Source organism: Macadamia integrifolia, chromosome 6 (genome assembly GCF_013358625.1).
Source record: "Macadamia integrifolia cultivar HAES 741 chromosome 6, SCU_Mint_v3, whole genome shotgun sequence".
Lineage (NCBI taxonomy): Eukaryota > Viridiplantae > Streptophyta > Magnoliopsida > Proteales > Proteaceae > Macadamia > Macadamia integrifolia.
In genome coordinates, this window is record NC_056562.1 from 26,906,723 (window position 1) to 26,919,583 (window position 12,861).

Here is a 12,861-nt window from a genome sequence, read left to right on the forward strand (position 1 = left end):
TATGACATGATTAGACTCAAATCTTCCAGGACTGAACATCTAAGGGTAGATGTTTAATAGAAGAATCATTCAAACCCACTTTGTGTAAGACACTCGACACAGAACACATCAAGACTTAAGGGCATGAAATTGCACCAATGTCATCTTCTAAACTGTTGGTGAATAACACAAGCATGAAGTAAAACAAAACAATGATAATAACAAGTTAACTACCAATGGGGATTGACATAGAAATATAGATGTTGGCACTTATATGTATTAAACATTGATCTGTAGAGATTCCTAAGTGGTTCACTACATGTTGTGTTAGGTAACAGGATTCTCTAGTATATGTTTGTTTCCTATACCTGAGAGGCATTTATTGTTGCATTTGTAGTGTGCCAATGGTTGATACCTATCAACAAGGTTGTCTGTATATCGGTATGCCTCGCATTAGGGTATGAATGTGATTGAGGGTCGGGTGACATTCGATATGGTTTCCACTGTCCTTTTAGGGACAACATCCAAGTGAGTTGGTTGGTAATTGTGATTGGTCAAAATTTGGGGCTCAATACTTGTTTTGTGAAAAGTTTGCAAATAAATTTTATTTTATTATTACATTAAATAAATATTATTTGAAAAGTGTTTCGAAACATTTTTTTTATCCGATCTTTAGACCGTGACTCTCTAATATTGATGTACAATGGATTAGGATTTATGAAGGTGATATTTTTCCTTGCCTACAATGTCTATTGTAGATGTTAATTGTGTGGAGGAGAAAATTTAATGAAAGATTTCAACTATTTAGGTTTTTTAGGTTATGCTTTTATAGGATTGTCATTTTGTACGATTAAGGAAAATTAAAGGCTTCCTTTTAGGATTGCACCACTTCGGATGATGTGTACCATTAGATTGCAATCTCCTAACTTAAGACTTTATATTAAAAGCTAATGTCTAAATCCTAATTGCACATTGTAATTCATAACAACATAAGAAAAGTTAGTGGAAAGTGTACATAGTCTCTTCGTCCTATACTTTGGTTACAACCATTGGAGAAGGAGCAATCGACGTGGATCATTACCGAGTGCTGCATTCCTTTGGAGGAACTCCCCATTAGTGAGTTCTAGTTAACTTCCATTCCATTATTATTTGATTTACGTGTTTTGTGATAGAAAATATACTTGCAATACATCACATAGAGATCAGATAAGCATGCAACAATGAATACATAGTTAGGTTTTAGGCATACCTGAATCCATGGCTGAAGAATTACAACTCCTCAATGTCTTTTGGTATGCTCCTTTTACAACACGATCAATGTTGGTATGATCTACCCTCTTTCTCTTTTGTTTTAGGTCATTAGCCTCACTTAATAGGTCAGTGATAACTATATATAGGGGTGAGGGTAGGGACCAACCCTGCAAAGAAATTAGGGTTTCCTCCCTATTAAGGAAACAATACCTTAGGTCCACATATAGTAATAAATATTTCATACCATTAAGGTGTGCTAATAGAATCCAATATCTCCATAGAGATAACTTACCAATAATATTGGATTCTTTTTGCTTACTCCATCTGTAGTCAACACCACTAAACCAGTTTTGGAAACAAATCTTTGACTATGTTAGCTCACCTAATTGGAAATCTTACAATCCCCCACTTGGGCAGCATATGTCACAAATTTTAAATTTTAAAATTTAAAATATTTATTTAAAATGATTCTCCGATTTAGATAAACTGAATGTGGGCACAAATAAAACAGTGTTGAATGGAGTGCACCTTAAACCAAATGTCTTGGTCCGAATGAGAATTACAAACACCAAATCGTATTGATCATCACATCTAAAACAATATGGGACCAAACATGTCAAAGTGCTCATAACATCACCAACTTGGGCTGAATAGTATGAAAGTGTGGTATGAAAATAACATGCAATAGTGATCATCATGTCTATTTCCAAATTGGTCCTGGCTCGAAAACCAAATGAGCCCTATGAGATAGATATCGAAGGTCTTGTTAACTACAAGCGTCTCCCAAATGCTCAAGCTTCAATCAAAGAAGCTCATTGGGACTGGGTCCGAATGTCCTAAAACACTAGCACTAGATCTCAATCAAATGAGGCTTTGCTAGCGACTGAATGTGTGTGTGTTGATTGGAACCTCAGATACCGAATGAGGTAAATACACCACATCTAACCTCAATTTTTTGTAGGAGGCAAATAAATAAGTGTATACACATAAACAAATGGCTATAATAAAAATGCATATATATTCTTGAGAACAATAATAATGCATCATATATATATAATAAAACTGAATGTCAAATGCGAACATATTGAGCAAAACTCCCACTAATAAAATGCATCAAAATAACTAACAAGTCCCATATTAGTGACATGCTCTTGAAAGACTTTTGGGGTCAAGCCCTTAGTAAGAGGATCTGCAATCATGTTTTCTGTAGCAATCTGCTCCATTGTAATCTATGACTCTTGAACTTTCTCTCTAACAAAAAAATATTTAATGCCAATGTGTTTAGAGCCTGAAGTACTTTTACTGTTATGAGATAAACAAATCGTAGCGGAGTTGTCACAGAACATCCTCAATAGTTTAGATATAGAGTCAATAATCTGTAGCCCTGAGATAAAATTCTTTAACCATAAAGCTTGAATAGTGGCTTTATAACACGCCATATACTCTACCTGCATAGTAGAATATGCAGTGATTGTCTGCTTGACACTCTTCTGAGAAATAGCCCCACCTGCCATCATAAAAACATATCCAGAAGTGGACTTGAGGTCATCTAGATATCTAACAAAATTTGCGTCAGTGTAACCGACTACATCAAGTGAATCAATTCTTTTATAAGTAAGCATAAAATCCTCAGTGCCCTGTAAAATATCTCATGACTTTCTTAGCAGCTACCCAGTGCGCTTCACCAGGGTTGCTCAAATATATCCCAAGTATACTGATAACATAGGCAATGTCAGGTCGTGTACAAACTTGAGCATACATCAAACTACCAGCAGCATATGCATATGGTATGTTCTTCATCTGATTGCGCTCCAATTCTGTCTGTGGACATTGAGACTTGCCAAATTTGTCCCCTTTCACAATTGAAGCCTTACTAGAGGAACATGCTAATATATTAAACCTTTTTAATACCCTCTCAATGTAACCTTTCTGAGACAAACCAAGAACACCATAAGACCTATCACGATGAATCTCAATGCCCAAAACATAAAAGGCCTCACCAAGATCCTTCATATCAAAGTGACTTGATAATAATCGTTTTGTCTCATGCAAAAGATCAATATTATTGCTGACAAGAAGAATATCATCAACATAAAGCACAAGGAAAATAAACTTACTCTCACTGATTTTCAGATAAATACACTGGTCCACAAGATTTCCTTTGAAACCATAAGAAGTGACAACTTCATCGAACTTAAGATACCACTGTCTAGATGCCTATTTCAAACCATAAATAGATTTCTTGAGTTTGCACACAATGTGCTATGTATCAGCTTGCCTGAAGCCAAGGGGTTGATGCATATAAACATCCTCTTCAAGATCTCCATTTAAGAAAGTTGTTTTGACATCCATATGATGAAGTTCAAAATTAAAATGTGCTAATAAAGCCATGATAATTTTGAAAGAATCTTTTGTAGAGACTGGTGAGAATGTTACCTTGTAATCTATACCCTCTCTTTGGCTGAATCCTTTTGCTACAAGTCTGGCCATGTAACTCTCAATTTCACCTCTAGAGTTCCGTTTGGTCTTGAAAATCCATTTACAACCAATCGGTCTGCATCCATTTGGTAATTCAACCAAATCCTAAACATCATTAACAGACATAGAATTCAATTCATCTTGCATGGCAACCATCCACATTGATGAATTGGCATCATTGGCAGCCTGATTAAAACTGATTGGATCTGAATCCAAAGTAATATCAAATTCATGTTCTTGTAAATAAACAACATAGTTAGTAGATATGGCAGGCCTACGAGTTCTCTCTGATTTCCTCAAGGGAACATCAGCTGCAATATGATCCTGAATCTCATCAACAACAGGGGGTGTAGGCTCAGCCAATATAGGTTGCACAGGTTCTTGAGTGGGGACATTCTCTCGTTCAATGTGAGGTTGTAATACAATAGACGATAGCGTCACAGGCATAGGTACAAGAACACGTTCCTCCTCAAAAACAAAGTTACATGGTTGAGCCACGGATATTCTCTTAGTAATTTCTGTTTTGATATTATTGGAGCACAATGGCTCTATTTATAGACATTACAAAACATTGGATCTTTTCTGTTGGATCCCACACAGGATGCGTATAAAAGCTTAAAGCACAAGCACGCACGAAATACTTTACACATGTTACACACATATCAAAACGATAAGTGGGACCGTCTGATCACAACATACAAACATTCTACAGACATATCAAGACGATAAGTGGGACCGTCTGATATGGCTCTGATACCAAAGCCAGATTTGCCTCCTCCAGTTATTCCTCCCTGTTGTATGTACACCCTAGGTTCTTCTTCTTCCTCTCCTCTTAAGCTTTTCCCAGGACCAAGTGACTTTGGGCCCGGATATTCATGGTATCCGCCATGCTTGGAAAGTCAAACCTACGATCCATCCCTCCGAACATTCTTCAGAAATTTCTCCAACTGAAGCGGCTTTGAATTGGCAAGCAGAAAATGCTATTGTTCAAAATCAATACCTTGAACGAATCCTGGCCCAAACACAGCAAACCCATGGCACCTTGACGCATCATGATCATCTGTTGCAGTCTTTATGATGAGAAATTGATCAAGTGCATGCAGAACTTGCTAGAATTACCTCTAGTGTCGCGAACACCACTGCTACTTTTGCCCTCATTGGCCAAAAGGAAAAACATCTTCGATATCTTGAAGCTCCACTTCAGAGCTTACAGTGACCACAACCCCCTTCTTCTACAACAAGCAGGCAGCAACCACTTCCAGTTACAGTTCCAAGTTTCATTCCACAAGATTCTTTTTCTATGTATGCCTCTCCTGCATCGCCAGTTGTCTCTTCTCCAAGAACTTTTCCTACTGAAGCACTCAAAGAACTCCAAAGATAACAACGTTCTCTTCCCAAAAGAACTAGAGCAACTAGAGGTCGTGCTAGTGGTAGAATTCCTCCCGCATGGACTTCTACTACCGCATTAATGGATCTCAGTGATGATTATGAAGAAGAATTTACAGATGCTCTATCAGCATCTCCTCCTTTTACACCTTACCCTATGCCCGTTTCTTACCCAGCACCACCACCAGTACCACCACCTATTCCACAGCCTACCCCTCCACCATCTACCCCTGCAACAACTACTCAACCTCCTAAATCCATCCATACCATTATCACTCCCTCAGAAAATGCTTTATCTGAGTACCTTACAAATCTTACCATTACTGATCCCCTTCCTTCATTTATGAATGATGGTCCACGTCCTACTGCTCCTCATGTTTCAGAAATGGATGATGGCCCTGAAATCCATAATCCTGAAGATCCACTAAGACAAAATCCTGTTCCACCCACACCTTATACCCCATTCTAAAACCAGGATCCTAAACAGTTTTTCACCCTGGATGATATCCCTGTTCCTAAATGGGCATCAAGAATTGCAGATTTTCATGCATGGATCAACACAGAATTACTTCATGAAGGAGCCTCCACTTTCATAGTCTTGTCCAAATTTGTTGCAAGACTCCAAGGAAAACTCAGGGAATGGTATTTAGCTCTTAGCCCTTACCGACAACTTCAACTTGTTCAACTCACAGAAAGCTATTTTATTACCACTCTCTATCAAGAGTTTCTCAGTCCAGTTTCAAATGATTTATCAAAGGCCCGTGATGAATTCCTTCAGATAAGTGTTGCTCTCTGAATAGATTAGATCTTGATAAGCATTTCTCCAGGATGACTGATCGTTTCCACAAGATTGGTGGAATTGATGATGAAAATCTTAAACAAGTTTTCCTAAATTCTCTTCCATAACCTCTTGGCCCAGACACACAACAGTTTTTACGAGACCAGAACATTCCATTGGCTTCATGCACTATTGGTTCCCTCTACAATTATGCCCTTATAGGTATCATGGACCTCCGTCGGGATTGCGATATGGCGCGTAGCGCGTGTACACACGCTTGGGTTTGACCCTAATGAGATGAGATAGTATCCCCTGGTCATCAAAATACCAAGGGGGGATACACATTATGGGTAAAAGGGAGTCGCCACCTAGAAAGGGTCTAGGACCCATAAATGTCTCCCCCAATCAAGGGAGAGAGACTAATAACTCTGATGGATAAAGCTAGTTTACACCAAGATTTGTTTGTACCCTACTAACTAGTCCTAAATCTAGGTCATTGAAAACCCTAAACTAAGTATCTAAATATGACATGTGAAAACCCTAAGCCAAGTGTCTAAATTATGCTAGCTAGGTTATGATGCAAATAATGAAATGATTACGCTAATTAAAAATTAAAAACCCTAAATGATTTAATTGATGTATTATGAGTCTTAGATTAAACTAATTAAATAAGCCTAGACCTAGGATTAGTTGAGCAATTTGTGAAACCCTAATTTGAACTAACTCGATTAATTGAGCCTAACCTAGATGGACAATTAATGAATTTATGAAATCCTAAATTGAATTAATTAAAATGATTAATCATAATTCCTAATAATTTGTGAAATGAATTATTACAATCGTAATTAATATATTAATCTAATAGGTAAAAGATTTTTAAAGAAAGACAAAAACTTGAATTGAATGGTGAAAGCTACCCAAATCTAACTGTTTCAGATGGAAGTTTTGGAAAACCTAATCAATCTAATAATTTAAACAACTAAAACCAAATTTTAAGAGTCAATTAAATGCATTATGAACCTTAATTAATCTAATGAGTTAAGACTTTATTTAATTAAATATTAAAATATTTATTTAATTAACTACCTCAATTGAAGTAAATGGAATCTAACTATTATGTTAAATATACAATGGTTGTAAATATCCCACGTGGTGATATGAGTGAGAAGTGGACAAAAAATGAATACTAGCTAACCTACATGCATGAGAAAAATGAATTGATTTAAACAAAACAAAAAAAGAGAATCGTCAAGTATCAAAAACAAGTTAATAAACATGAAGCATGGCAAACATGACATTGACTAACCTATCTAAATCTAATGATTATCAATATGGCAAGATATCCGAATCTAAATTAAATATATAATTAATTCTAAAGGGACCCACTATTTGAGATAAAAAGAAATGGACCGAAACGGATTCATTTTTATCAACCCGAAAACCCAAGAAACACACCTAATGCTACGAGCCAGTTTGAGGGGGGCCAGCCACGCCCTTGCTAACATACACCCTAGACTACGTCCCATACATTATTTAGAGGGAAATAAAATGAAATCATTTGATTTTAAATTTTAAAATTAGGGGAATCCCAACCCTAAGTTCTAGGACTAAATACATTACATACCTGAAATCAAACAAAAATGGATAAAAAAAAAAGGGAGGGGAAGGTTCCACATAGAAAACATAAATGAAATAATAGGTTGTGGACATTACAAACATGGACTATCTAATCAGTAAATTAAAGTAATAACAAGAAGGAGAAGGAGAAGGAGAAGGAGAAGGAGAAGGAGAAGGTGAGAAGGAGAAGGAGAGAAGGAGAAGGAGAAGGAGAAGGAGAAGGAAAAGGAGAAGGAGAAGGAGGAGAAGGAGAAGCAGAAGGAGAAGAAGAAGAAGAAGGAGAAAGCTGAGTTGCAGGTTATTAGTTGCAGCAGCAGGGAAGAAGAAAGGAGGAGAAAGGTGAGTTGCTGGTTCGGTTAAGGAAAAAGAAAGGAAGGAGAAGGGAGTGGAGAGTGTTCGGCCATGGTAAAAGAGAAAAGAAGAGAGGAAGAAGGAGAAGAAGGAGAAGGGAGTGAGTTGCAGGTTCGGTTAAGGAGAAAGAAAGGAAGGAGAAGATGAGAAGAAGAAAAAGAAGATGAAGGTGGGACTGGTTTACTGCTACAGGGAAGAAGAAGAAGGAAAGGAAGAAGAGCTAGGGGAAGTGGGTTCGGTCACTGCAGATTTTGGAGGAAGGAAAGAAAAAGAAGATGAAGGTGGGATTGGTTTTCTGCTACAGGGAAGAAGAAGAAGGAAAGGAAGAAGAGCTGGGGGAAGTGGGTTCGGTCGCTATAGATTTTGGGGGAAGGAAAGAAAAAGAAGATGAGAGAGGGTCGGCTGCTGTTGTTTAAGGGTTGCAGCAGCAAGAAGAAAAAAAGAAAGGGAAAAGGAGAAGAAGAAGAAGAAAAAGTGGTGCTGCAGGTTTCAGTTGTGGAAGAAAAAGTAGCAGGAGAGAAGAAGAAGAAGAAGAAGAAGTGAAGGAGGTTCGGTGGTTGTTGTTTAAGGGTTCCAATGGCGGCAAGGAAAGAAGATAAGGAGAAGAAGAGATGGGGGAAGAAGAAAGGGTTTGAGATCCTAATCTAAGGGCTTATGTCTAAAGAACAAAAATAAACCAAAAATAGATCAAATCAAACCTACTTATTAAGTGAGTATATTAAGCCACAAATGAAACCGATTAATTGAATAAAGACATAACAATAAAAGAAAGCAAAACAAATGAAAATGAAAAATAAAACGAATTAGCAAAAACAATGGATTGGACCCAATGACCCAAATCAAACTATATTGAAACCAATTAAAGCAAGATAAACCCAATTGAACCAGAATCAACTAATTCACGTTTAATAAACCATACTAAATCAAATTAAAGCTAATTAAAGCTAATTTATTAAATTAGATAAACTAGTTCTAAATTGTAATTGGGAGAAGAAAAATACCTTAAACCCGGCTTTAATCAAGAAACAAGGGGAGATAACCCTTATGCTTCAAGCCCCAAATCGAACCAAATCGGACTAGATCTCCCGGCTCAAGGAATGATTAATATGTTAAACTTTTAGACTTGGAGAATATTTGATTTTAGAGGGAAGAAGTTAGCCAAAACCTTAATGGGGCCATCCTCTCTCCCAATTTCTCAATTTTTTCCTCCTCCCATTTTGGAAGAGAGGAAGGGCTATACTTATAGCCTTGGGATTTGAGACAATTCTCTTTTATTTTCGATGTGGGACTAAAAAACTAGAGAGAATTGTCCAAAAAGGCTTACTTTTGGACAAAGGGGTTTGGGCGCCATGTGGCACTCCTTCGTTGCTCGGAATGGAATCTGATACTGAACTTTGGAGTCAACTGCCGGGGGTCATATCTTTCAAACCGTTAGTCAAAATTCGACGTGTAATATGTCGTCAGAAAGCTCAGTCCGAGCACTATCCAATGATGTGAGACACGATTGTGGTCTCGACCGAGAACCTTTACAAAAATATACATAAAGTAGGGACCCGAATCATATAATGAAAGAGAGAATCGGGCACCGATTCGCAAAGTTCTCACATCAAAGTGTAATGTCCGACTTGAGGGGACAAACAACAATAATCCACAATATCAAATTCTAATTTTTGAAAACATTTTCTCTTGAAAGTTTATAGGAAAAAATGGTCATTTTCTACTCTAAGCTAAAAAATTCTCCAAGTCTAAAATGTCCAACATGTAATTCTTCTTGTGTCATCATCGCCGGGGGGTGACAAAATTAGGTGTCTACAGATTGCCCCTCTTTGACTGAGACCTGTGTAACGGTCGAAAGGCAAAGAAAAGAACACACCATTTTATCATCAGGAGCAAAGTACTGCCTACATCCGGCTCAAGGATGGCCGAGGTGCAAATGCAAATGCAAAACGAGCGATAAGACCAAAGTAGGAAATGTCGATCGATGACACATGCGAAATCAGGTAGCGTGTGGGTGCTACTATGATTGAAAACCTACAGCGGTTGGTCAATACAGAGGTAATGCCCAAACTGTGTGATGCCAAAAATTTGAGTTTCTAGCCGCATGGCTGTCAACCTTGGGATTCTTTGCAGGGGTGATTGTCGTCACATAGCGGTGCTTAGCTGGGATCAACAACGGTGCTCGATTGTGATCCTAAGGACTCTCAAAAAGTTGGTGTGGATAGTTCGTATTGGTAGTCGTGCAAGACTATGAACCTTGGGATTCTCTATAGGGGATGATCATCCTCGCAAAGCGGTGCTCAGTTGGGATCAACAACGGTGCTAGGTTGTGATCCTAAGGATTCTCAAAAAGTTGGTGTGGATAGTCCTCGCGCAGCGGTGCTCAGCTGGGATCGATAGCGGTGCTCAGCTATGATCCTAAGGATTCTCGACAAAATGGTGTGAATAGTCCACCTTGGTAGTCGTGCATGACTATAAACCTTGGGATTCTCTGCAGGGGATGATCATCCTCTCACAACGGTGCTCAGCTGGGATCAGCAACGGTGCTCGGTTGTGATCCTAAGGATTCTCCCAAAATTCATATCCTGAAGTGTGTAAAACTGGGTTCCGAACTGACCACCAATGGACTTCCCACCTGTGCTTCGCTCCGTGAGGGTTCCCAGTCGCTCAGGCCAATTTGTTGCATCGTGGTAGTTAAAGGTCTGAATTTTCTTGAAAGACTGAAATGGTTCCAAATGAGCTGTAACCAAAGGTTAGACTAATTGAAGGCGCTCGACTAACCATACCTGGAGGAGGGTGAAGCACCCATTAAAGTCATTGGTGTGAAAATTTCGACGACCTGTCATAATATCAAGTCCTCTCAAACTCTCTGCCAAAACAGTAGGGATAATGTCGCAACCTTGTCTCAACTGTCGGATGACATTGATGATAATGGGTAAGCCTCCACACTTGGGGGAATGCAACAGATAACGAGCGATCATGCAGAAAAGGAAAGCATTCCTTCGATGCACCCTAAAGCTTTCAGTATTTGATCGAAGTGGGGAAAACTCTTGGATAATAGCATAAAGATTGATTCGATCACTTGCCATGAATCGCCTCACCTCTTTATCACTCCAACCGAAAAATTCTTGAATTTCTATCGAGCTAACAGGTTGCAGTGTTGGGCGAAAAACATCTCCCCGATGATTGTAAACAAGACAACCTTGAAATTCTTTCAGTGTAGGGTAAATTTCCACAGTTCCGAATCAAAAAAACATGAAGTTCTCGGATCCAGAAACGAGATGCCTTATGTATTAAAGCATGACATGGACTGATGCGTTGGAGCTGAAAGAGTGCATAAAGGTGCACTTCTTCAAGGACTTCAGGGTCATCATCCCTCATTGCTACCATCCATCGGCGGAAAGCAACATCCATGATAATAATGGGAATAATAAAACACAACTCGGATTTCCTGGGTACATCATAAAATGTAAGTTAAGGAAAGGACCAACTTACAGGAAAATATCATGTGACACATCCACCAAAAGTATATTGATTTTTTTTTTTGGTTATCATTTTCGACGACCTGTCATAATATCAAGTCCTCTCAAACTCTCTGCCAAAATAGTAGGGATAATGTCGCAACCTTGTCTCAACTGCCAGATGATGTTGATGATAATGGGTAAGCCTCCACACTTGGGGGAATGCAACAGAAAACGAGCGATCATGCAGAAAAGGAAAGCATTCCTTTGATGCACCCTAAAGCTTTCAGTATTTGATCAAAGTGGGGCAAACTCCTGGATAACAGCATAAAGATTGATTCGATCACTTGCAATGAATCACCTCACCTCTTTAGCACTCCAACCGAAAAATTCTTGAATTTCTATCGAGCTAACGAGTTGCAATGTTGGGCGAAAAACATCTCCCCGATGATTGTAAACAAGACAACCTTGAAATTCTTCTAGTGTAGGGCAAATTTCCACAGTTCCAAATCGAAAAACATGAAGTTCTCGGATCTAGAGACGAGATGCCTCATGTATTAAAGCACGACATGGACTGATGCGCTGGAGCTGAAAGAGTGCATAAAGGTGCACTTCTTCAAGGACTTCAGGGTTGTCGTCCCTCATTGCTACCATCCATCGGCAGAAAGCAACATCCATGATAATAATGGGAACAATAAAACACAACTCGGATTTCCTGGGTACATCATAAAATGTAAGTTAAGGAAAGGACCAACTTACAGGAAAATATCATGTGACACATCCACCAAAAGTATACTGATTTTTTTTTTTTGGTTATCATTTTCAAAAGCTATAAACCCTTTGAGCCAATTTAGAAAATGTAAGATTGGTCTCTCAGATGACCGCGATCATGTCTGGGCCCAAACCCTAAACTAAAACAGATGTTAAGACACATACCGAAGGAAACTAACCCAATGGTTTAGCCACGGGTAGAGTAAGGATACTACTTTGGATAGCAACCTCACGAGAGGGATCATGCTGACTAAAGAAAAAGTTAAGCTAAAAGAGGGGCTATTGAAAACTCTTGGGAACCGTCGAATAGGAGAACGATAGATGGAGTCTTCGATCCAGATCATGACAATTATTTGCAAGGATGACGAGTTCACGGGAGAAATCACGTCAATCAAAATAGTCATTTTGAAAAAAGGACTAAAGATGAAAACTCTTTGGAATCCGTCGAATTTGAGAGACGGTGGAAAGAGTTCTTAGTCGGACTCGATCAACTCCTAATGATAAGAGTAGCGAGAAACCATTTGTCTGGAAGGGGAAAGGGATAGCTAAAAATGGAAAATTAGGTTTAACCCGCTATGAGGTGTGGTGGAAATTGACTGAGCTCGATTTTAACTTTCAAGCTGCCTGCGCATCCTAAAAATTTAGGAATCAGGTCGAGCGTAGTTCATGCCTCAAAGGCGGTTTTCCTTTATTGCATTCCCTTTTTTTTTTTTTTTTGGATTGTGAAGGCTAAACATAATACTTTTTCAACTGATCTAAGTTGGTACTGCAGTTCTTGACCATCAAGATCTA

The 12,861-nt window shown here is 38.6% G+C and overlaps 1 protein-coding gene across 1 annotated transcript; it reads left to right on the forward strand.

Annotated features, from left to right (window-relative positions):
- Positions 1 to 5,176: 5,176 nt before the first annotated feature.
- LOC122082185 (extensin-like) lies at positions 5,177 to 5,563 on the forward strand. Its single transcript, XM_042649662.1, has one exon. It carries the CDS (start codon positions 5,177 to 5,179, stop codon positions 5,561 to 5,563), a length of 387 nt encoding a protein of 128 aa, XP_042505596.1.
- The last annotated feature ends 7,298 nt before the right edge of the window (positions 5,564 to 12,861 follow it).

Bases quoted from the DNA above. Each gene is read 5' to 3' on its own strand.
- LOC122082185 (XM_042649662.1), top strand. From the start codon at position 5,177: ATGGATCTCAGTGATGATTATGAAGAAGAATTTACAGATGCTCTATCA.